Below are 26,681 nucleotides of genomic sequence, written 5' to 3'. Positions count from 1 at the left end.
TCATTGTTGCTAAAAGTATAAAATGCTTTTTAGGGGACATTTTAAATTTAACATACACATGGCCCAGTGCAGTGGCTAATGCCTATAATCACACCACTTTGGGAGGCTAAGGTGGGAGGATCACTTGAGCCCAGGAGTTGAGCCTGGGCAACATAGTGAGACCCTGTCTTTATAAAAAATAAAAAAATTTAGTGCAGCTACTTGGGAGGCCGAGGGGGAAGGATCACTTGAGCCTGGGAGGTTGGTAACAGAGCAAGACCCGATCTAAAAATCATAATAATTGAACATACACAAGGACTTTGACACAAAAACCCCATGTCTAAGACTCTACTCAATACCTGTACCAGTAAATAATAAAAAAATTAATGTCAATCAAAATTTCCATTAGTAGGGGCTGCTTAAATAAACTATGGTGGACGGGTATGGTGTCTCATGCCTGTAATCCCAGCACTTTAGAGGCTGAAGTGGGCGGCAGATCACCTGGGGTTGGGAGTCCAAGACCAGCTTGGCCAACACAGTGAAACCCCATCTCTAACAAAAATCCAAAAATTAGGTGGGTGTGGCAGCAGGTGCCTGTAATCCCTGCTACTTGGGAAGCTGAAACAGGAGAATCGCTTGAACCCAGGAAGCAGAGGTTGCAGTGAGCCGACGTTGCACCTTTGAACTCCAGCCTGGGTGACAAGAGCGAAACTCCATCTAAACACACACACACACACACGCGCACGCGCGCACACATACCACCCCCGCAAAAGAGATGAGAAGAATAAATGAATGAATTAAACATATTAAATGTTTCTACCTCTCTAGGAATAATAAAGTGGTCAATTTTTCCTTCAATATCTTGAAGCCGGGCAGAAACTGGGGTCAGTTTGGCAGTTCGAACAGTTTCACAAAGCACATGCCGACAATATCTGTTTAAAAAAAATTTTTTTGAAGACGTTTATTTTGGGAGGCAGTTAGAAATGTACATACATTTAAAAAACATTCTTCAACAACTTCTCAAACATTCCCAACTTGAAATAGTCCCATCATAATTCTTATCAGCTTAAAGATATGTTATATACTAGAGGTATATAAAGACTTAACATTTTGTAAATTTTAAAATAAACACATTTTTGTAAGATTTGTTATAAATCTGTATATAACTCTAGGTAGATAAAGATGTAAACAAATAAAAAACTTCTAAAAGTATCAGAAAAAAACTCAATATTGTTTCTATAATTTTTAAAAAGGTTATTTTTAGCATGACACATTGACAGAAAATTATAAAAATATAAATAACCTAACTAGAGAAATATTTTGTTTGCATATTTCTAAAGAAAACTGAGAAAAATATTTTCACTAAATATATCCTTAACATATAAAAACATTTCAAATGTAATTAAAATAATCCAACAATCCCATAGAAACAAAAAGCAATTCACAAAAATATACAAATGGCCTAAAGACACATGAAATGATACTCAACTTCATTAACAACTTAAAGATTGGCAATCATAGCATTTTTTTTTTTTTTACTTGCCAGATTGACAAAGATGAAAAAGAATGACAGCAGATATTACCAGAAAAAGAGAAAAAGACATTCTCATATCCAGGTGGTGGCAGTATAAACTGGTACAGCCTCTCAGAAGCATAATTTGGCAATATACATCAAACTCTTAAGTGTGCATCACAATAAGAAGAATAAAAACTAAAATGTATTGCAATCTTGCTATGAGTCAGTTCACTTAAATACTTTATATACAGGATCTTATTGAATCCTTACAAGAAACCCATGGGTGCTATTATTACTCTAATTTTACAGATTAAAATCAGAGGCAGTTATTTAAGATCACATAGCAGGTAAGCTGTGTTGACAGGATTCAAATACATGCATGTCTTACTCTATGGCTTCTAATCTTAACCACTGTCTTACTCCATACATCCTTCAACTAGAAGCTTACTTCTAGGACCTTATTATACAGAAATACTTGAAAATATTAGCAAAGATATAAGCACAGAAGTGTTAATTGTTTATAACATCAAAAACAACAAAATCAAAAGGGGAAACATTCTTCCGTCCTTTCCTCTGTACAAATATTTATTGCATACCTACTGCATGTGAAACACTGTGCCAGATACTGAGCTACAACAATGAACAAGAGATACACCATCAAAGGGGTTCAGAATCTAGTTGGCAGGGAGGATAGACTGGATGGGAAATAAAGGATGAACAATTAAACAAACATAGTACATGTTATGATAAAGGAAGTTCAGGGTATTATTGGAACATAAGGCAGAAGCAGCTACTCTAGGGAAAGGGCTTTGTAGAGAAATAAACACAGGCTTGGCTGGGCGTGGTGGCTCAAGCCTTTAATCCCAGCACTTTGGGAGCCAGAGGCACCTGAGGTCAGGAGTTCCAGACCAGCTTGGCCAACATGGTGAAACTCTGTCTCTACTAAAAATATAAAAATTAGGCTGGGCGCGGTGGCTCAAGCCTGTAATCCCAGCACTTTGGGAGGCCAAGGCAGGTGGATCACGAGGTTAAGATATCGAGACCATCCTGGTCAACATGGTGAAACCCCATCTCTACTAAAAATACAAAAAATTAGCTGGGCATGGTGGTGCGTGCCTGTAATCCCAGCTACTCGGGAGGCTGAGGCAGGAGAATTGCTTGAACCCAGGAGGCGGAGGTTGCGGTGAGCTGAGATCGCGCCATTGTACTCCAGCCTGGGTAACAAAAGCGAAACTCCGTCTCAAAAAAAAAAAAAATATATATATATATATATATATATATATATATATATGTATGTATATATAAATTAGCTGGGCGTAGTGGTACATGCCTGTAATCCCAACTACTTGGAAGACTGAGGCATGAGAATCATTTGAACCCAGGAGGTATAGGCTGCAGTGAGCAGCAGAGATCACACCACTGTAATCCTGCTGGGTGACAGAGACTGCATCTCAAAAAAAAAAGAGAGAGAGAAAGAAACACAGGCTGAAAAAAAAAAAAAAAAAAAAATCAAACCATCACCAATAATTAAAATAAACCCCACCCCAAAACTCTGAAGCATTTTGAAATGCTTCAAAAGCTGTACAGAGAGTTTAAAATTTTTAATATTGTTTATTTATTTATTTATTTATTTTTGAGACGGAGTTTTCACTCTTGTTACCCAGGCTGGAGTGCAATGGCGCCATCTCGGCTCACGGCCACCTCCGCCTCCTGGGTTCAGGCAATTCTCCTACCTCAGCCTCCTGAGTAGCTGGGATTACAGGCACGCCCATGCCCAGCTAATTTTTTGTATTTTTAGTAGAGACGGGGTTTCACCATGTCGACCAGGATGGTCTCGATCTCTTGACCTCGTGATCCACCCGCCTCGGCCTCCCAAAGTGCTGGGATTACAGGCTTAAGCCACCACGCCCGGCCTACTTATTTATTTTTAAGAGACAGGTTCTTGCTCTGTTGCGCAGGCTGGAGTGCAGTGACACTCTGTCATGCTGCATCCTCAATCTCCCAAGCTCAAGTGATCCTCCCACCTCAGCCTCCCTAGTAGTTGTCACCAAAGGCACATACCTTTATGTCTGGCTAATTTTTAAATATTTTGTAGAAACAGGCTCCCACTATGTTGCTCTGAATAGTCTCAATCTCCTGGGCTCAAGCAATCCTCCAGCCTCGGTCTCCCAAATTGCTGGGATCATAAGCACGAGTCACTGCACCCAGCCCAATTGTTATGTGCTTAAGCGTACATTTACAAAGGACCTTCACCTTCTACTTCATATATTTCTACATGATAAAAACTTCAAAAGACAACTAGTACTACTTTTAAAGTAAGTTATATTCAATGTAATAGATAAAACTTCCAACATCTAAAAGCCTCCCAGTTCTTTCCAGTGGCTATCTTTTGTTTTCTTGCCTTTTTTTTTTTTGAGGTAGGGCCTCACTGTCATCCAGGATGGAGTGTAGTGGTGCGACAATAGTTCACTACATCCTGGACTTCTGGGCTCTGATTCTCCTGTCTCAGCCTACTTTGTGGCTGGAACTATCTATAGGCATGCACTACCATGCCTGGTTATTTTTTTGTATATATATTTTTTAAATGGGGTTTTGCCATGTTGCTCTGGCTGGTCTTGCATTCCTGGACTCAGGTGATCCTCTCGCCTTGGCCTCCCAAATTGGTGGGATTACAGTTGTGAGCCAATGCGCCCAGCCACTTTATCTTTTCTATAGCTGATTTTATGCTCCAAGGTAGGATTGCTTGCCAGTCAGTCTCCAACTTCTAACTCCTAAGCGGTCACAGTTGCAATAAAAAAAAAAACACCTTTAATTAAGGTATAGTTATATGCCATAAAATTAACCCATTCTACCTGTACAGTGTGAATTTTAGTAATGGTATACAATTGTGCAATTATAACTACAAACAATATGTAAGACAGTTTCTTCATTCTAAAAATTTTCCTCATGCCTCTTTGTAGTTGATCCTGTCCCCATTCCTATACCCCAATATCAATCTGCTTTTTATCACCATAGTTTGCCTTTTCTGGAATTTCACATAAATGAAATCATATAGTAGCCAGTATTTTGTTTCACTTCTTTCACTTAAATCACTTAGATTTATCTTATTGTTACACACAACATACCTTGTATGTATTGATATGGTGTTCCTTTTTATTACTTGTAGTATTCCATGGTATGGTCACACCACAATTTGTTTATCTATTTACCAGCTGAACATCTGAACTGCTTCCAATTTTGGGCTATTTTGAATAAACTGCTATGAATATTTGCACACAGGTCTCTGTGTAGTCATGTTTTCATTTATCTTGGATTGAAATTCCAAGGAGTGGAACTGCTGGATCATAGGATAAGTGTATGTATAACTTTTTATGAGCCTACCATATCGTTTTCTTTTCTTTTGAGACAGGGTCTCACTCTATAACCCAGGCTGGAATGCAGTAATGCAAACACTGTAGCCTCGACCTTCTGAGCTCAGGTGATCCTCCCATCTTAAGCCTCCTGAGTAGCTCCAACCGCAGGCTTGTGCCAGCACACCTAGCTGATATTTTGTATTTTTTGTAGAGAGGGGGATTTGCCATGCTGTCCAGGCTGGAACTACTGGGCTTATGTGATCCACCTGTCTCAGCCTCCCAAAGTGCTGGATTACAGATATGAGCCACCACACCCGGCCAAGCCTACTATATTATCATCTAATGTGGCTGTACTAGTTTTTATTGCCATCAACAAAGTATGGGTGTCATACTTGCTTGACTTCGTTAGCACTATGTCACAGGCTAAGTTAAATGTTTCCCACGCTACCTTATGATTTTAAAAAGCAGATTCATTTACCTAATAAAATCTACATATTTTAATGTTTTCTTTATATTTTCTTTAAGTTCCATAAAAATATATAGCTTTCAGATAGTAACATTAGCATTAAATTAGATAAATCAGTTCAAATTTACCTTTTTATAATATCCTCTTCTTTTTATTGTGTTCTTACCTGAGCTGCTCAATTTTCTCTGGAGTAATAGGACCATTCCCAAAAACTTGGTCTATCTCTTCATATAATTTTTTTTGAACTTCTTCAGAGGTGGTTAAAAAACAGATTGCCCAGGTACACACTAGGTGAAACATTATATGAATAACAATGAAAATAGCTAACTCATGGCTTGGGTATAGAGTAAGAAAAAACTAATTATTTGGTTTGGGGATTCTGTAATTTGCTTCTTTTCCCCTATAATATAGAAGATACATAACTGCTACCAAAAAGTAAAATTCTTCACAGGGTTTGCATCTCACTGAATGGAACATCAATATTTACAGAATGCCCTCCAACAGACATAGTACAATCTAGATGTCTCCTTTCTATTTTTTTTTTTTTTTTTGAGACAAAGTCTTAAGGCTGGAGTGCAATGGCACGATCTCAGTTCACTGCAATCTCTGCCTCCCAGATTCAAGCAATTCTCCTGCCTCAGTCTCCCTAGTAGCTGGGATTACAGGCACCTGCCATCATGCCCAGCTAAGTTTTGTATTTTTTGGTAGAGACAGGGTTTCTGGTCTTGAACTCCTGACCTCAGGTGATCCACCTGCCTCGGCCTCCCAAAGTGCTGGGATTACAGGTTTGAGCCGCCTCACCTGGCCCAGATGCATCCTTTCATAAAACTGGTAAGTAACTGGAGCCACTTAATTTTACCTTAGGTACAATAGTTATGATAATAGATAAATTTCATATCTGTAGGAATGCTCAATGTTGGCTACTGCAATGGATTATCTGATTCACTCAATCTTATACAAAAAGCTGATTTAGAGTTCACTTAGGAGCACCAATGAAATGATTCAGACAAATCAAGCCAGCAGATTTATCGATAAATTAATATTCTATAATTTTTACTTGTGATGGTAAATACACTGGCTCAAAATTTGTGACTGGTTATTGCTTAGAACAGTGGTTCTCAACCAGGCATAGTGGCTCACACCTGTAACCCCAGTACTTAGGGAGAGATCATGCAGAGGGGATCATTTTGGGAGGGGATCTGAAGCTGGCAGATTGCTTGGGCTGAGGAGTTCGAGACTAGTCTAGGCAATATGGCAAAACTCCATCTCTACGAAATATTCAAAAGTCAACTGGGCATGGTGGTATGTGCCTGTAGTCCTAGCTACTTGGGACGCTGAGATGGGATGATCGCTTCTGCCCAGGAGGTTGAGGCTGTAGTGAACTGTGACTGTGCCACTGCATTCCACCCTAGGCAAGTGAGACCCTGTCTCAAAAAAGAAAAGTGTTTCTCATAAACCTGGAAAATGGCTGATGTTATAACCTCACATTCACATATTCTGATTCTGTATGTTGTGGTTATGTCCAAACATCTGTACTTTTTTTTATTTTTGTCACTTTCCTTGTGTCCTCTCATGTAAACATCTGTACTTTTAACAAATGCAATATCACATTTATTTTGATAAACACCAAAATGGGAAGATCATTGGCTCATGGCTTACTTTAACTTAAACTGGTTTATGGATTATATTCACTGAGGAAATAAAAATGTAAAGCAATTACATGATGAGAAAAAAACAGAGGAAAAATAGTAGTTATATTTCCTTTAGTAATCCACTGGGATTATAACTACTAAAATAATGGAAACTTCTAAACATATACACTGTCTCTTTCCCTAGAATACATTTGAGCTGACATGATCTGTAGCTTGACTGTTCCTGTGTCAAATACTTTTAAATATGCTTATAGTAACCTGTACCTTTACTTACCAATGATCTCCTTCCTGAGCTAAGGGTTAACTTAAACTTATCTCAAAGTTGATTTATTTAAAAATATTTGCCTCATTCACCTTATTACTCAGTTATTAAAATCAGTAGTTACCTGGTACTCAATTACTCTGATTAGTTTTCTTACATCCAGAGTTCACAAAACACATGAGTGACTGCCTATCCTTAACTTTTCCCTACATATGACTTTTCATCATGGCTTTGAGTGAATTAGAGAATTTCTATTTAACAAGTGTATAGTACACAATATGTATGTTATATAACTTTACAACATACAGTAATATACAACTGAAGGATTTACCATAAAGATTTCATACAGCAGTCACTCATCTACTCTGCTTGACTATATTATCACTTAAATTAATGTAACAGGCCAGGCGCACTGTCTCATGCCTATAATCCCAGCACTTGGGAGGCTGAGGTGGTCAGATCATGAGGTCAAGAGATTTAGACCATCCTGGCCAACATGGTGAAACCCCATCTTTTCTACTAAAAATACAAAAATTATCTGGGCATTGTGGCGCGTGCCTGTAGTCCCAGCTACTCAGAAGGCTGAGGCAGGAGAATTGCTTGAACCCAGGAGGTGGAGATTGCAGGGAACTGAGATTGCGCCACTTCACTCCAGCCTGGAGACAGAGCAAGACTCTGTCTCAAAATAATAATAATAATAATAATAATAATAATAATAATAAAACAATATGAACTTAATAATCTCACATTGGCTGGGCACGGCGGCTTACGCCTGTAATCCCAACACTTTGGGAGGCTGAGGTGGGTGGATCACAAGGTCAGGAGTTTCAGACCAGCCTGGCCAAAATAGTGAAAGCTCCTCTCTACTAAAAACACAAAAAATTGGCCAGGTGTTGTGGCGGGCGCCTGTAGTCCCAGCTACTTGGGAGGCTGAGGCAGGAGAATCGCTTGAACTCGGGAGGTAGTGGTTGCAGTGAGCCACAATTACACCACTGCATTCCATCCTGGGCAACAAAGTGAGACTCCGTCTCAAAAAAAAAAAAACACTCACATTGACTTTTTGTTTGTGGGTTTTTTTTTTTTTTAAAGATAGGGTCACACTCTGTCACCCAGGCTGGAGTACAGTGGCAGTGATTATGGCTCACTTGAAGCCTGTAATCCCAGCTACTCAGGAGGCTGAGGCAAGAGAATTGCTTGAACTGAGGAGGTGGAGGTTGCAGTGACCTGAGATTGTGCCACTGCACTCCAGACTTTTAAAGAAAGTTTCCTTAAACATTAAGGAATATAAATGAAATCCTTTAAATAAACATAAATTTTCTAAAATTTAAATTGATATCCTAATACTTCTTTTTTTTTTTTTGAGACACTCCAGCCTGGCTGACAAGAGCAAAACTCCATCTAAAAAAAAAAAAAGCTTGATTATTTTTGACATATGCTTACCTAAATGCAATTTAATCTATAGTATCTGGACATTTCTACATGTCAAAGAAGAAACATTTATGGGAAGTTTATATTTGTACTCATCTTTTTTTTTGATGGAGTCTCACTCTGTGGTCCAGGTTGGAATGCAATGGCACGATCTTGGCTCACTGCAACATCTGCCGCCCAGGTTTAAGCAGTTCTCCTGCCTTGGCCTCCCAAGTAGCTGGGATTACAAGCTCCGGCCACCATGCCCAGCTAATTTTTCTATTTTTAGTATTGATGTAGTGACAAGGTTTCACTGTCTTGGCCAGGCTGGTCTTGAACTCCTAACCTTATGATCCACCCGACTCGGCCTCCCAAAGTGCTGGGATTACAGACATGAGCCACTGCACCTGGCCTGTACTCATCATTTTAAAGAAAGCTTCCTTAAACATTAAGGAATATAAATGAAATCCTTCAAGTAAACATAAATTTTCTAAAATTTAAATTGATGTCCTAATGCTTTTTTTTCTTTTTTTTGAGACAGAGTCTTGCTGTGTCACCCAGGCTGGAGTGCAGTGGCACAATCTCGGCTCACTGCAACTTCTGCCTCCCAGGTTCAAGCAATTCTCCTGCCTCAGCCTCCTGAGTAGCTGGGACTACGGGTGCATGCCACCATGCCCGGGTAATTTGTGTGTTTTTAGTAGAGACGGACGGGGTTTGACTATGTCGGCCAGGCTGGTCTTGAACTTCTGATCTCATGATCCACCTGCCTTGGCCTCCCAAAGTACTGGGATTACAGGCATGAGCTGCTGCGCCCAGCCTCCTTTTATTTTTTGACAGGCTCTCAATCTGTCACACAGTCTAGAGTTTAGTGGTGCGATCATGGCTTACTGCAACCTCAATCTCCTGGGCTTAAGTGATCCTCCCACCTTAGCCTCCCAAGTAACTGGGATTACAGCTGTGCACCACCAGGCCTGGCTAATTTTTGAATTTTTTGTAGAGATGGGGTTCCACCCTGTTGCCCAGGCTGGTCTCAAATTCCTGGGCTCCAGTGGTTCATCTACCTTGGCCCCCCAGAATGCTGGCATTATAGGTGTGAGCCACCTTGTCTGGCCCCCTAATATTTCCTTTAAGCATTTTTATCTTAGTATATTTTTATGCCTATAGAAGTATTTTTATAAATACTATATAAATGAATGGTATACCACCAATCTAAAAACCAGGAAGAGAACCTAGAAACATAACAAATACTTTACAATTTTACATAAAAATCACTTTGAATTCCAATGAGAGTTCTTTTAAATCTTCTCTGTGGCCTATATACTCTGTTGGTAGACCTTAATAATAGCAGACTGACTTGGAGTCAATGTGAAAAGCAGCAGCAGAAAATGAAAAAGCTCACTGTTATGGTTGGAAAGGCGTCGATAGCAGTTCGTTTTAAAGGAACTAACTAGAATTCGCAAGCCATAAAATGTGTCAAGAAATTTATGGCAATTTTCAGAAGTGGCTTTAAGCACTTGGGGCTAAGAAAAAAAAGCACCTATGTGAGTGAGCTCTTTAAAACAAGACTAAAAAAGAGGGAAAATAAATTATAAAGAAGTCCTCTAAACAGTGTTTTATTTTTGTTTGCTTTCAGACAGTCTTGGTCTGTTGCTCAGCCTGAAATGCTATGGTGCGATCATCACTCATTGCTGGGCTCAAGTGATCTTGCCTCAGCTTTCTGAGTAGCTGGAACCACAGGCGTGTGCCACCACACCCTGCTAGTGTTTATTTTTAGCAGAGACAAGGTCTCACTATGTTGCCCAGCCTGGTCTTGAATTCCTGGGCTCAAGCGATCCTCCTGCCCTAGCCTCCCAAAGTGCTGGGGTTACAGGTGTAAGTCACCATGTCTGGCCTTGTTTTTTTTTTCTTTTTGAGACAAAGTCTTGCTCTGTCGCCAGGCTGGAGTGTAGTGGCGCAATCTCGGCTCACTGCAACCTCTGCCTCCCGGGTTCAAGCAATTCTCCCGAGTAGCTGGGACTATAGGCACGTGCCACCACATTAATTTTTGTATTTTTTAGTAGAGATGGGGTTTCACCATGTTGGCCAGGACAGTCTCGGTTTCTTGGCCTCGTGACCTGCCTGCCTCGGCCTCCCAAAGTGCTGGGATTACAGGCATGAGCCACCGCGCCCAGCCATTGTTTGGTTTTTTTTGAGACAGGGTCTCACTCTGTTGCTCAGGCTGGAGTGTAATGGTGCATTCATAGCTCACTGTAGCCTCCATCCTCCTCGTTCAGCCTCTTGAGTAGCTGAGACTACAGACACAGGTCATCATGCTCAATTAATTTTTTTTTTGTAGAGAGATGGTCTCTGTTTTCTGGGCTGGCCTCAAGCAGTCCTTGTACCTCAGCCTGGCAAAGTGTTGGGATTACCGGTATAAGCCACTGCTCAGCCTGTATATTTAGTAATCCATCTGAAAAAGAAATCAATTTATACTTACATTTTGCAGTTATTATGCAACTGGCCAGAGAAAATATCATACTGTCTTCTAGGATCTAGGAAACAAAACTAAGTTTAGAAAGTGTGAAAAATGTAAGGTAGCCTATATTAGGCCCTGCTAAAATAATCTAGAGCATAAAATTAGGGTCAATGAAAAAAAAAAGTACATTATTTCATTATGATGTTTTCATTAAAACAAAAAATAAAAATCTGTATAATGTCAATACCAAGCTAAATATCACACTGCTTTTTAAAAATATTTTTAAAATTGATATATTACAGTTGTATGTATTTTGGGAGTACAAATGATATTTTGGTACATTTATCCAACTTGTAATGATCAAATCAGGGTATCTGCTGTGAATATTACTGGTTCATGATATACTGTAGCAAATAAACTGAGTCCTATTTTTCTGGCTTAGCCTGGTAAACAGCAATGAAGCCTCAGAAATAGGACAGAAGATCTCATCACTCTCCTGGAAGCCTAATTCAATGTCTACACCAACATATACCAAACTACTTCTGGCTACAAGGTCTTGCACATGTAGAGTGGGGCAGAAGATTCCCACAATTAAGAGGTGTGACAATAACGATTCACCTCATTGGCCTGAGAATACCACAAATGCAGTGGTATGCTGGCGGTATTGTGAACAAGACACAATGCTATACCTGGTCATGTAGGTAAAGTGATTTAGTCTAATACAACTAACACAAGTCCTTCTCCTCTTTTGTAATTCAGGGACAATTTAATAATACTAAATAATATACAGCTGCCTCAAAGAGTGAAATAATAGAGACCAAGTACTTGTACTACCCATGATGTACAATAAAAGATGCACAATGCAGCCAGGCATGGTGGCTCATGCCTGTAATCCCAACACTTTGGGAGGCCAAGGAGGGCAGATCATGAGGTCAAAGTGATCAAGACCATCCTGGCCAACATGGTGGAATTCCATCTCTACTAAAAATACAAAAAAATTAGCTGGGTGTGGTGGCGTGTGCCTGCAGTCCCAGCTACTTGAAAGGCTGAGGCAGGAGAATCATCTGAAATTGGGAGGCAGATGTTGCAGTAAGACAAGATCGCGCCACTATACTCTAGTCTCGCAACAGTGAGACTCCATCTCAAAAAAAAAAAAAAAAAAAAAGATGTACAATGCTTCTTTAAGCCAGTATCAGGATTAAAGTGAATGAAAAGCACACTCTGTATATGTATTATTATTATTATTATTAGTTTTTATAGATGGCGTCTTGTTATATTGTCTAAGTTGGCCTTGATCTCCTGGGTTCAAGTGATCCTCCCACCGTAGCCTCTCAAGTAGCTGGGACTGTAGTCATGAGCCACTGTGCCTTGCTGTGGCTTATTTTTACCGATAGACATTTAACAATTACATCACCTGTTGGTCATTAAGGTTCCCCTGTACTAAGGAGTCAATGAAAACATGTTGACTGAGGTTCCTTCCTTTTCGTTCTTTTATGATGTTCCTTAAAATAGACTCCAGTTGCATAAGGGCTTACAGAAAAAAAAACAAAATGATTTTAGAATATATGCATCAATGGAGATTGAACTTTTAAAAAATAATTCTGCACAATGTTACTATGCACAGAAGAAAACCTTCAAAGTTAGTAACCAACAACAAAGAAAGCTAATTTATGTTTAAACACATCTATTCTCCTCCTCCTTTTTGTATTTAACATACATACCAAAAAGTGCACAAAGCACATAAGTACAGTTTAAGGAATAATTATACATCACTACCACTCAGGTCAAGAAGTTGAATAATGCCAGCACTTCACTTTTTCTTTTTATTTATTTTATTTTTTAGTCAGAGTCTTGCTCTGTTGCCTAGGCTGTAGTGTAGTGGTGTGATCTTGGCTCACTACAGCCTTGACTTCCCAGGCTCAGATGATTCTCCTATCTCAGCCTCCCAAATAACTGGGACTACAGGCATGCTACCATGACCAACTAATTTTTGTATTTTTGGTAGAGATGGGGTTTCTCCATGTTGGCCAGGCTGGTCTCAAACTCATGGGCTCAAGCAATCCACCCATCTCAGCCTCTCAAAGTGCTAGGATTACAGGTGTGAGCCACCACACCCGGCCTAATACCAGCACTTTCAAGGCCTCCAAACACCTAAGCCTTTCTCCCTTGCTATCACTCTGAACCGTCCTTCTAAATTCTGTCTTCTTAACTCCATTCCTTCTCCCAAATCAGGAATCACTTATTTAGGGATAGAAACAGATGTGAAATAACCAGAAAAGTAAATTTCTAAAAATCTGAAAGAGGCTGGGTGTGGTGGCTCAAGTCTGTAATCCCATCAAGACGGTGAAACCTCGTATCTACTAAAAATACAAAAATTAACTGAGCATGGTGACAGGTGTCTGTAACCCCAGCTATTTAGAAGGCTGAGGCGGGAGAATTGCTTGAACCTGGGCGGCAGAGGTTGCAGTGAGCTGAGACTGCACCACTGTACTCCAGCCTGGGTGACAGAGTGAGACTCTATCTCAATAAATAAATAAAATAAAATAAAAAGATATAAACAACTGATATCCAATGGCCCAAAAATTATCCACAAATACATTTCGGTCTTCATCTTATTTGAAGATGAGCTATCATACCACTGATGATGTTGTAACTTACTCCCCAAGAAACACTTTTTCATCTGGCTGCCAGGAGTCTACTCCCCTAGACTCCACACTTCCCTCCCACTTTACTGCCTGCTCATTTTGTCTCCTTTTATGATTCTTTTTCAATCTCTTGAATTTCTCAGTAATGAAATGTTCAAGGACAGGGCTCAGTTTTGGGACCTCTTCTCTTTTTGTGTCTATATTCACTACCTGGTGATCTTTAATCTCAAGGCTTTCAGTGTGCAGTATATGTACCGCACACTTCCAAATCTGTATTTCTTTCTCATCAGCTCCAGACTCTCTCTCTCATTTTTTTTTTTTTTTGAGATGGAGTCTCACCCTGTCACCCAGACTGGAGTGCAATTGTGTGATCTTGGCTCACTGCAACCTCTGCCTCCTGGGTTCAAACAATTCTCCTGCCTCTCAGTCTCCTGAGTAGCTGGGATTACAGGCACCCACCACCATGCCCAGCCAATTTTTGTATTTTTATTAGAGACAGGGTTTCACCATGTTGGCCAGGGTGGTCTTGAACTACTGACCTCGTGCTCCGCCTGCCTCGGCCTCCCAAAGCACTGGGATTACAGGTGTGAGCCACTGCACCTGGCCTCATATATCTAATTCTAATAACAAACTCAACCTCTGGACCTGGATGTCTGAAACATACCAAACATACTAAACTCGAGCTTTCCTCCAAAACCTGGATCTTCTCACAGTCTTCCCCATCTTATTTCTTGACAACCTCTTTTTACAATTAGGCCGAAAACCTTGATGTCTCCCTCTCCCTTATACCTTAATTATAATCTGTCAGTCAATGTTAGTAGGTCTATCTTCAAAGTACCAAATTACTTTCTTACTCCTTTTTTCCCCTTATTCTAAATTTTCTGTTGCCTGCCACTTGGTCCAAGCCACATTATCTCTCAAGCCTGGTTCACTCCAATAGCCCTCTGACTAGTTTCCCTGCTTTTGCTCTGGGCCCGTTCAGTCTACCATACCAGTCAAAGTGATCCTTTTATAACATAACTCAGATTGTAACTCTGCTCAAAGCCTGCCAGTGGCTTCCTATCTCATAGTAACAACCTAGTCACACAATGGTCTCTAAGCCATACAAAACCCCTTCCTCTCTCCAGTCTTTCTCACCTCATCTCCTTCTGCTCCTCTTCTTACTTTACTCCAGCCACACTGACCTTCCTATTGTACTTCAAATACAGCAGGAAGAGCCCTACTTCAAGGACTCAGTAATTACTTTTCCTCTACATGGAATATTTTTCCATTGAACATCTGGGTATCCAGATGTTCTGCATGACTGGTTTCATCTCTTGCAAGTGTCTACTCAAAAGTCACCTCATCTTGGTGAGGCCTTTCCTAATAATTACTTAAAATTGCAACCTGCCAACCCACTGCACTCTTTATCCCTTTCTGGTTTTACTTTTCTCTATAGCATTTTTCACCTTTTAATGTACTATTCAATTTACTTATTTAGATTACTGTCTGTTTCTTCCCACTAGAATGTGGTTCCAAAAAAGGCAAGAAATTTTGTTTAGGCTCTTCAGCAACCAAAACATGCCAGGATATCATAGATCTTTATTAAATATTTATAGAACTGAATCAATATAATACATATTAGTGATTAAAATGAGAAATTATTGCTGGGCGCGGCGGCTCACGCCTGTAATCCCAGCACTTTGGGAGGCCGAGGTAGATCACTTGAGGTCAAGAGTTTGACATCAGCCTAGCCAATGTGGTAAAACCCCATCTCTACTAAAAAATACAAAAATGAGCTGAGCATGGTGGCAAGTGCCTGTCCTCTCAGCTATTTGGGAGGCTGAGGTGGGAGAATTGCTTGAACCCGGGAGGCAGAGGTTTCAGTGAGCCAAGATTGCACCACTGCACTCCAGCCTGGGCGATAGAGTGAGACTCTGTCTCAAAAAAAAAAAAAAGAATAAGATAAGAAATTATTAACACTGTAAAGAAGCTGTTCCCAGACTTTGCTATACATTAGAATCACCTGATAAGTTTTTTTCAAACAACAGTAAAGCACAAGTCACCCCTCATACCAATTAAATCCGAATGTTTACAGGTAGAAGTCAGGCTTCAATATAAAAGATTCAATGTGTAGCAAAGTTTGGGAACTACTGTTGTACATTCTCAACCCTACAAGTACATTAGAATAATCTGGAGCGCTTTCACAAAAATACCTGATGTCCATGGTACCCCCATCTCAGATTCTGAATAAACTGGTCTAGGATAAGGCCTGATCTTCAGGTTTTGGGCTTTAAGTTCCCCAACTGATTCTAATGTGCAAATCAGGTTGGAAATTAAACAAAGGAAGCTCTGATCCAGTCATGGGATCCCACTTTTATAACACTAGAACATAATCATTTTCAATAAAAGCTCAAATCTGATCTATGCCCATGTTACAGCCCAAGGGAACACATCATGCCATACAATTTTTATTTAGAATCAAAGAATATAAATTATTTTCATTTCATATTAATTTAACCAGTATTCCTGAAATACATTTTTTATCAAGGGGAATGAATCCAAATGCACTGATCAAGATAATCATAATGGTCATAAAAACCAGATAGCAGGAAATGTGTCAATTAAACTGTTTTTCTTTTCTTTTTTACATCTGTTGGCCCAAGAAAATCACTAAAACTGTAAGCTAATGAGAATAGGGATTTCTGTCTCCTATGCATAGAATAAGGCCTAGCACAGCCTCAATAAATGTTTGTTGAAAGGATGAAGAAAAAAAATCCTGTGAAGCAAAACTATAATGTATAGAAAACAATCCATTATTCCAATGCAGCCTCTGTATTTTAAGTTATCCTGCATGCTTCCAAAAAATGAAATGAAGTAGCTTAGAATAAAATTATTGGCCAGGCGTGGTGACTCATGCCTGTAATCCCAGCAATTTGGGAGGCCAAGGTGGGCAGATCACGAGGTCTGCCCAGCCAACATGGTGAAACCCTGTCTCTACTGAAAATACAAAACTTAGCATAGTGATGCACACTTGTAATCCCAGCTACTCAGGAGGATGGGGCAGGAGAATCGCTTGAACCCATGAGGTAGAGGTTGCACTGATCTGTGATCGCACCACTGCACCCCAACTGGGCAACTCCGTCTTAAAATAATAATAACAACAACAACAACAACAGTAACAACACATTTTAGAAAGTATTAAAGCTTTTTTAATTTATATTTTATTTTTTTAAAGACGGAGTTTCACTTTGTCACCAAGGCTGGAGTGTAATGGTGTGATCTTGACTCGCTGCAACCTCTGCCTCCTGGGTTCAAGTGATTTTCCTGCCTCAGCCTCCTGAGTGGCTGGGATTACAGGCGCCCACCACCATACCTAGCTAATTTTTTATATTTTTAGTAGAGATGGTGTTTCACCATGTTGGCCAGGCTGGTGTTGAACTCCTGATCTCAGGTGCTCTGCCTGCCTCGGCCTCCCAAAGTTCTGGGATTGCAGGTGTGAGCCACCATGCCCAGCCTAAAGCGTTATAATTATTCAACCACTGACAGAAAAAAGAGTAAGATGGAATAATTAATTTGGGACAGCTATCTTATATTAAAATTGCTATTTTTCTGTGTGAACTGTATAAAGTTGTAATCAATGCCAAACAATATTGAAAATATTTTTATTCAATGTTATAATGACAAAAATTTTTGAGGTTGCAATTTTTTTTTTTCTTTGAGATAGAGTCTCACTCACCCAGGCTGGAGTGCAGTGGCAGGATCTTGACTCACTGCAACTTTTGCCTCCAGGGTTCAAGCAGTTCTCATGCCTCAGCCTCTTGAGTTGCTAGGATTTCAGGTATATGCTGCTGTACCTGGCTAATGTTTTATATTTATTTAGTAGAGATAGGGTTTCACTATGTTGGCCAGATTGGTCTCGAACTCCTGGCCTCAAATGATCTGCTTACGGTGTGTGCTACCATACCAGGCCTACATTGCTAATTTAAAAAAATTTTTTTCATCTCAAACTCCTGAGCTGAAGTGATCCTCTCAACTCAGCCTCCCAAGTAGCTGGGACTACAGGCATGTGCTACCATGGCTGCCATTTTTTATAAATATCTGTAATATTTAATCATGTTGACATTATTTCCCTACTAATTCCTATAGTGTTGAACATTTATAGTTTGTTCCTGCTTACAGAACAAACTACTTGTTCTACTTGCAGAAATAGAACTACAAAATATACCTTCAGGAATATTGTCTTGTTTCATATACTTTCATCCATTATTTATGGTTTTCAGTATGCAGTAGCAAACTGCTTTCTTAAGATTGTACCCTTATGCTTTCCGTTAATCCTGTAGAGTGTATCAGCTCTATAGCACTCTCATTCAACAGTGAGTGCTAGAGTTTGTTTTACTAATTTAATAATTTTTCTTCACTTCTGCTAAAGAAAACTTCCATTTGTAGAAAATGTAGAAAAAAAGCATAAAGAAAGAAAATATAAATGAACTTTAATCTCACTATTCAGAGATAACCTTATTAAAACTACGCCATCTTTATTTTTTGTCCTCACTAAAAATTAAGAGTGACCAACTTACCATCTTCATATTGTTTTTTCCGAGTTGTATTTTTATCAAGTGATCCATCTAGAAAGCCTTTTCCAATCTCAGACCAAACCTGAAAATAGGTAAATATACATATCTATTATCTAATAGGTAGAATTTTTAAAATAATACAGAGCAATGTGACCTATTAACTTAAGAACTTTTTTTTTTTTTTGAGTCAGAGTTCTGGCTCTGTCACCCAGGCTGGAGTGCTGGAGTGCAATGGCACAATCAAAGCACATTGCAACCTCCACCTCAAACTATCCTCCCACCTCAGCCTTCTAAGCAGCTGGGACTACAGATGTGTGCCACCATGGCCAGCTAATTTTTCTGTTTTTTGCAGTGATGGGTTTCACCATGTTTCCCAGACTGGTCTTGAACACCTGAGTTCAAGTGATCCTCCCATCTCAGTCCCTCAAAGTGTTGGGATTGTAGGCGTGAGCAACCCAACTGGCAGGAACTCTTTTCTCACCAACAAATCTGATAATTAAACTCTCCTTTTCAACTGGCTGCACAATCCTTTACTCCATAGTCTCAGAGGAGAGGGTACAAATATATTTTAATGATTTCATTCAAGGCACTTTCAAACTAATAAGAAGTGGAAAGTGAAAAATTTCTTTTCTCTAGAAGGAGTAAGGACAAGAAAAAGGACACAGCGGTAAAGTCAGTCCTCATTTTTGTATTATACTGGCACAAGTGTAAAATAAAATTCACAGGTTAATTACAAATTTCTTTCACCTGTAATACTGATAAACATTGGCTGAGGTAAAGAAAAAGGTTAAAAGTCTGAGATTTGGATATAAACTGCAGAATAGGCTTCCAAATTTTCACAATTAGCCCCTGAACAAACTTTAACCTGATTTTAATTCGAAAGTTCTAAGAATAGGCTGGGTGCGGTGACTCAGGTCTGTAATCCCAACACTTTGGGAGGCTGAGGCGAGCAGATCATGAGGTCAGGAGATCAAGACCATCCTGGCTAACACAGTGAAACCATCTCTACTTGAAAAAAAAAAATAAATAATAATAATAATTAGCTGGGCGTGGTGGCGTGCGCCTGTAGTTCCAGCTACTCAGGAGGCTGAGGCAAAAGAATAGCTTGAACCCAGGAGGCAGACATTGCAGTAAGCCAATATCATGCCACTGCACTCCAGTCTGGGGGACAGAGCCAGAGAACTTAGGGAAAGGACACAACACTTATTAATCAATGGCTAAATACTGTATTTGAAAAACAATACATTTTTAAAAGTCCTCAATGCTTACCTTAAATGCAAACAGTTCAGATTAAATGTAAAAAAAAAATCAAACTACTAAAACTATGGTAAAAATTAATAGTAGGCTGAGTGGCTCACACCCATAATCCCAGCACTTTGGGAGGACAGGGCGGGTAGACTATATGGGCTAAGGAGTTTAAGAACATGGTGAAACTCTTTCTCTACGAAAAATACAAAGAATTAGCCAGGTGTGGTGGTGAGCAGCTGTGGTCCTAGCTAATTCAGGAGGGTTAGGTGGAAGGATAGCTTGAGTCTGGGAGTTGGAGGCTGTAGTCAGCTGACATTGCAGCACTGCAGCCTAAAAAAAAAAGAAAAAAAAAATGCAAATATTTAGATAAAACCCTTAAAGTTTGAAAGGAGTTTCTAAGCATGACAGAGCACAGGGCACAAATTCACAATGAAAGAGTTAAATTGATTTAGCTATATAAAAACATTAACATTTGTGATACTGAAAAAATATCACAAAGCTTTTATTTATTTACTATAAATAAATGTAAAAGCAAATGAAAACTGAGACTAAAAATAAAGAGCTATTCTAGATTAGTCAGAAAAAGAAACACATCAATAGAAATACAGGCAAAAGAGCCAGGTGGGCCTAACACATATTTGGGAAGCTGAAGTTAGAGGATCCCTTGAGCCCAAAAGTTTGAGACCAGTCTGGACAACAGGGCGATACTATGTCACAAAAAAATAAAATTATGAAGAAACATAGGCAGAGGACATAAGAAAACATCCCACAAAAGAAACCCAAGTGTTTAATAAAAGTATAAAAATATGATTTTTTTTTTGTTTTTAAAACAGTGTCTGTCTCTGTCTCCAAGGCTGGAGTTCCATGGCACAATCATGGTTCTCTGCAACCTCCACTTCCTGGGCTCAAGCAATCCTCTGGCCTCAGCCTCCCAACTAATAGGGACTACAAGAGTGCGATACCACACCCAGCTAATTTTTGTGAGTTTTCTGGGTAAAGATGGGATTTTGTCATGTTGCCTAGGCTGGCCTCAAACTCCTGGGCTCAAGTAATCCTTCTGCCTTGGGCTTTCCAAAGTGCGAACATTATAGGCGTGAACCATTGTACACCCAACCAAAAAGATGTTTAACTTCATAAGTAATAAGAGAATTATACATTTCAGGCCGGGCATGGTGGCTCACGCCTGTAATCCCAGCACTTTGGGAGACTGAGGCGGATGGATAACTTGAGATCAGGAGTTCGAGACCAGCCTGGCCAACATGGTGAAACCCCATCTCTACTAAAAATACAAAAATTAGCTGGGCGTGGTGGCAGGTGCCTGTAATCCCAGCTACTGGGGAGGCCGAGGCATCAAAATCGCTTGAACCCAGGAAGCAGAGGTTGCAGTGAGCCAAGATTGCACCATTATACTCCTGCCTAGGCAACAAGAGAGAAACTCTGTCTCAAAAAACAAACAAAAAAAAACTGGCTGGGTGCAGTGGCTCAAGCCTGTAATCCCAGCACTTTGGAGGCTGAAGCGAGCGAACCTCCTAAGGTCAGGAGTTCGAGATCAACCTGGCCAAGATGGTGAAGCCCCATCTCTACTAAAAATAACAAAATTAGCTGGGTATGGTGGCCCATGCCTGGAATCCCAGTTACTCAAGAGGGTAAGGCAGGAGAATCACTTGAATCTGGGAGGCAGAGGTTGCCGTGAGCTGAAATCATACCACTGCACTCCAGCTTGAACAGCAGAGCGAGACTCTGTCTCAAAAACAACAACAAACAACTATATATTTCAATCACAAAATGTCATTTTTGGCTTATGGGATAGGCAATTTTTTTTTTTTTTTTTTTGAGACAGGGTCTCAGTCTATCATTCAGGCTGGAGTACAGTGGTGTGATCCTCCCAGGCTCAAATGATCCTCCTGCCTCAGTCTCCCAAGTAGCTGGGACTATAGGCATGCATGTCATCACACTTGAATATTTTTTTTATTATTTTTTGTATAGGATTGGTGCGGTGACTCATGCCTGTAATCCCAGCACTTCGGGAGGCCAAGGCGGGCGGATCACAAGGTCAGGAGATCGAGACATCCTGGTCAACATGGTGAAATGCCATCTCTAGTAAAATAAAAAAAAAAAAAATTAGCCAGGCGTGGTGGTGCATTCCTGTAGTCCCAGGTACTCAGGAGGCTGAGGCAGGAGAATTGCTTGAACCAGGGTGGTGGAGGATGCCATGAGCTGTTATCCTGCCACTGCACTATAGCCTGGGTGACAGAGCAAGACTCTGTCTCAAAAAAAAATTTTTTTTTTTGGTAGAGATAGAGTTCTCACTGTGTTGCCCAGGCTGGTCTTGAACTTCTAGGCTCAAGTAATCCTCCTGCCTTGACTTCCCAAAGTGCTGGGATTACAGGCATAAGCCACTATACCTGGCCTAGAAAGGCAAATATTTAAGGACCAACGATTCTAAATGTTGCCAAAAGCACAGGGTAAGAGCACACTAATATTGATGGAAAAATACTTGGGACAATGTTTCTGGGAGGCAGTTAGGAAATACAATATGCAACTGAAGGCAAGATGTATGTTTTTTCATATTTTAACACCTGTGAAATCAGTATGCATCTTACAAGTGATGACATCTTCCAACTGTTTTGATCCAAGTGGCAGTCATGATGCAGTTGTCATTGGCTCTGAATTTACAAGTTGGTTATTATTCTTGGTGACATAACTGAACAATGGCAATCTCTTGGCATTTCAGACATTAAAAGATCATTTCGGGGGTGGCCAGGAGGATGATAAGAAATCACTTAATGGGAACAATGTACATTATTTGGGTGATGGATACACTAAAAGCCCTGACTTCACCACTATACAATCTATGCATGTACTAAAATTATACATATAACCCATAAATTTATACAAATAAAAAAAATGCTTGACAGTCCACTCTGGTGGCAAGGCTGTGGATATTTAAAGAAAGAAAGAAAAAATCATTTGAGGAAGAGTAAATCCTGTTTATAGTCTGTAAAGTTTCCTTTGACAGCTTTTAGTAATATTAAGAAAACATCAAATTCTTGCCAAAAATATATATTTTGAATCTACTCATGAAATATCAGACAAACTCATTGAAGGATAACTGTCTACAAAATAACTGTCCTGTACTATTCAAAAATGTAAAGGTCTATAAATGAAGAAAAGCTGAGGAACCGTTCCAGATTAAAGAGGTCTGATCTCTAAAAGTACTGAGTGATCATGGGTTGGGTCCTGGAATTGGAAGGGATGAGGCTGTGAATCTACAAGATTATTATTGATATAACCAAAGAAATTTGATAACTCTGTTGTCACTCATAAGAGAATATCCTTGCTTATAGGAAAACATCACCTGAAATGTTTACGGGCAAGCAGGCAAAATGTTCAGTTTACTCTCCAATGATTTGAGGAAAGAGGGAGGAATGGATATAGATATAGATAGACAGAAAATGAATAACAAAAGCATGTGCAGCAAAATGTAAACAATTACTGAACCTAGGTAAAGGATCTAAGGGAGGGAGGGAGTTCCTTGTATTAACTGTAACTTTTCTGTAAGTTTGAAATTATTTCTATTTTGAGGTTATAAGAAAGGAAAGAAAAAAAAACACCAGCATAAAAATATGCAGGATAGATATCAGCAACTGGAAGAAAATCATGGAAACAATAGTGAGATCTCTTTTTTTTTTGAGACAAGTCTCACTCCATCACCCAGGCTGAAGCACAGTAGGATAGTCTTGGCTCACTATAACCTCTGGCTCCCGGGTTCAAGCAATTCTCATGCCTCAGCCTGCCAAGCAGCTTGAATTACAGGCACAAGCCACCATGTTTGGCTAGTTTTTGTATTTTTAGTAGAGATGGAGTTTTGCAATGTTGGCTAGGCTGACCTTGAACTCCTGACCTCAAGTGATCTGTCCGCCTCGGTCTCCCAAAGTATTTGGATTACAGGTGTGAGCCACTACACCCAGCCAAGCCTTGTTCTTAATAGGCAACAATCTGCATTATTAAACTATCCAGTATGATGAAGAATTATTATTATTATTTTTTTAGAGACAGGGCCTCACTGTCTCTAAGGCTGGAGTGCAGTACTACAATCATAGCTCACTGTAGCCTTGAACTCCTGGGTTCAAGTAATCCTCCTGCCTCAGCTTCAGTAGCTGGGACAACAGGCACATGCTACCACGCCTGGCTAATGATGAAAGAATAATTTAATTAATTAATTAATTAATTAATTGTTTTGAGACAGAGTCTCACTCGTGTCTCCCAGGCTGGAGTGCAGTGGCTCGATCTCGGCTCACTGCAACCTCTGTCTCCCAGGTTCAAGCAATTCTCCTACCTCAGCCTCCCAAGTACCTGGGACTACAGGCATGTGCCACCATGCCTGGCTAATTTTTTTGTATTTTTAGTAGAGATGGGGTTTCACCATGTTAGTCAGGCTGGTCTCGAACTCCTGACCTTAGATGATCTGCCCACCTCTGCCTCCCAAAGTGTTGGAATTACAGGCGTGAGCCACTGTGCCAGGCCTATTTTATTTTATTTATTTGTTTTTTAGACAGACTTTTACTCTGTCACCCAGGCTGGAGTGCAGGGGCATGATCTTGGCTTACTGTGACCTCTGCCTACCAGTTTCAAGCGATTCTCGTGGCTCAGCCTCCCGAGTAGCTGAGATTACAGGCACCCACTACCACACCTGGCTGATTTTTGCATTTTTAGTAGAGACAGGGTTTCACTGTGTTGGGCAGGCTGGTCTCAAACTCCTGACCTCAGCCTCCCAAAGGGCTGGGATTATAGGTATGAGTCACTGCACCCAGCCTGAAAGAATAATTTTAAATTTAGCCCCAGACTTACTGTGCCATGATTCTTCTGGAAGCAAACAACTTCCTGATCATCTTCAAATGTACTACCCATTACCATCTGTGTAACAGACTTCATAGCAAAACCAAGCATATGCTGGCTGAGGGGCACGTGCTGGGACTCTGGGTAAGAGAGCCATTTATCTAATAATTCTTCTGAAAGCTGAAAGAGAACAGAAAATCACAAAGATTACTATTTCTTCTTTCTAAATCTCTGAAAACGTTACTAAGTGGATTCATTTAATAGCAAACACAGTTAAACTCTGTAACTAAAGTGCACATTCAGGTATGCATCTGTCAGCCTAGCACTAGCTCCACCTATAATTGTATCCCAATGTCTCAGGTTCAGCTTCTAGCAAACAGCTTATATGTAAAACAAAGCAGAACCACTATTAAAACAATAAAAACAGAAAATATAAAAACTCAAAGATAGTAAAACCTTAAACCCAATGGAAATTAAAAGACCAAAATCTTAGTATCTAATTAAAAATAATGAAAAGTCTGCCACAGAATGTCTGTGACATAGTATTCAATAAATATATGAATATATATATAAGTCCTAAACATATTTTAGTGACAGAAACCTCTCAGAGTCTCTTTGTTATTTCTTCCTTCACCAAATATTTATTAAATACCTATGGAATAAAAACAGAGTTTAGTAAAAAGATTACAAGCACTAGGCCAGGTGCAGTGATTCATACCTGTAATCCTAGCACTTTGGGAGGCCAATGTGGGTGGATCACTTGAGGTCAGGAATTCGAGACCAGCCTGGCCAACTACTAAAAATATAAAAATTAGCCAGGTGTGGTGGTACATGCCTGTAATTCCAGCTACTCAGAAGGCTGTTGCAGAATTGCTTGAATCCAGGAGGAGGAGGCTACAGTGAGCCAAGATCATGCTACTGCACTCCAGCCTGGGAGACAAAGTGAGACTCCATCTCAAAAAAACAAAAAAAAAAACTTTTTTGGTAGGTGTAATTAAATTAAGGATCTCCAATGAGATCATCCTGGATTTACAGTAGAATTGACTCTTATCTTTACATAAAATAAAAGCAGAGGGAGTTTGTTTTTTCTTTTTTTTTTTGAGACGGAGTTTCGCTGTTGTTACCCAGGCTGGAGTGTAATGGCGTGATTTCAGCTCACCGCAACCTCCGCCTCCTGGGTTCAGGCAATTCTCCTCCCTCAGCCTCCTGAGTTCCTGAGTAGCTGGGACTACAGGCACGCGCCACCATGCCCAGCTAATTTTTTGTATTTTTAGTAGAGACGGGGGTTTCACCATGTTGACCAAGATGGTCTTGATCTCTTGACCTCAGGATCCACCCGCCTCGAGATCCACCCACCTTGGCCTCCGAAAGTGCTGGGATTACAGGCGTGAGCCACCGAGCCCGGCCTCTATGTCTTTCTTTTATAGCTCTTTACTTCATGTGTGTATCTATGTCTTAAATTTTCTCTCTGCTTAGGGCCGGGCGCGGTGGCTCATGCCTGTAATCCCAGCACTTTGAGAGGCCGAAGTGGGTGGATCACGAGGTAAGGAGTTCAAGACCAGTCTGGCCAACAGAGTCTCAACTGAAAATACAAAAATTAGCCAGGTGTGGTGGTTTGCGTCTGTAATACCAGCTACTTGGGAGGCTGAGGCAGGAGAATTGTGTGAACCCAAGAGGCAGAGGTTGCAGTGAGCCAAGACTGCACTATTGCATGCCAGCCCAGGTGGCAGTGAGAGGCTCTGTCTCAAAAAAAAAAAGAAAAGGAAAAAGATAAAACATTAAATACTAACTGCAAGAAAGCTAGTGGAGTTAATAACAGAAAAAATAAACTTTAAGGCAAGAAGTATTACTAGAGATAAAGAGGGATATTTCATAATGACAAAGTAGTCAGTACCAGGAATATATAATAAGACTAAGTTGGGAAACACTCAATTTCCTAACTTCCAAACATATAAACCAAGTCTGTAATCTCGAAGCTTTAGGAGGCCAGAATGGAGGACTGTTTGAGGCTAAGAGTTTGAGACAAATCTAGGCGACACAGTGATACTCCAACTCTACAAAAATAATTTAAAATTAGCTAGGCATGGTGGTGCACACCTGTAGTACCAGCTACTTGGGAGGTTCACTTGAGACGAGGTATGCAAGGCTGCAGTGATCCATGATCACACTACTGCATTCCAGCCTGGGTGACAGAGTAAGACCTGTCTCTAAAGCAAAAACACGACACACACCCACCCACACATACACAACATACACAAACATGACAGAGCTAAATAGAACTAAAATAAAAAATACAAAAATCC

General features: G+C 40.1%; 1 protein-coding gene across 13 annotated transcripts in view; it reads right to left on the bottom strand.

Annotated features, from left to right (window-relative positions):
• Positions 1-26,681, bottom strand: part of CYP20A1 (cytochrome P450 family 20 subfamily A member 1) — a 161,191-nt gene that overhangs the window by 6,990 nt on the left and 127,520 nt on the right. For 11 of the 13 annotated variants that reach the window (XM_078328268.1, XM_078328267.1, XM_078328269.1 and 8 more), the window contains 6 exons: positions 24,391-24,558; positions 18,295-18,373; positions 12,505-12,620; positions 11,112-11,166; positions 5,481-5,601; positions 800-911 (listed from right to left, as the gene is read on the bottom strand). In XM_078328268.1, the coding sequence (XP_078184394.1) occupies positions 800-911; positions 5,481-5,601; positions 11,112-11,166; positions 12,505-12,620; positions 18,295-18,373; positions 24,391-24,558 (651 nt within the window). The remainder of the gene's footprint in view (positions 1-799; positions 912-5,480; positions 5,602-11,111; positions 11,167-12,504; positions 12,621-18,294; positions 18,374-24,390; positions 24,559-26,681) is intronic. The other 2 variants (XM_078328272.1, XM_078328276.1) reach the window with 1 other exon arrangement.

The sequence above is a fragment of the Callithrix jacchus genome, chromosome 6 (assembly GCF_049354715.1).
Source record: "Callithrix jacchus isolate 240 chromosome 6, calJac240_pri, whole genome shotgun sequence".
Lineage (NCBI taxonomy): Eukaryota > Metazoa > Chordata > Mammalia > Primates > Cebidae > Callithrix > Callithrix jacchus.
The sequence above is the reverse complement of the archived record's forward strand: the minus strand, read 5'-3'. Positions and strand labels throughout refer to the sequence as shown.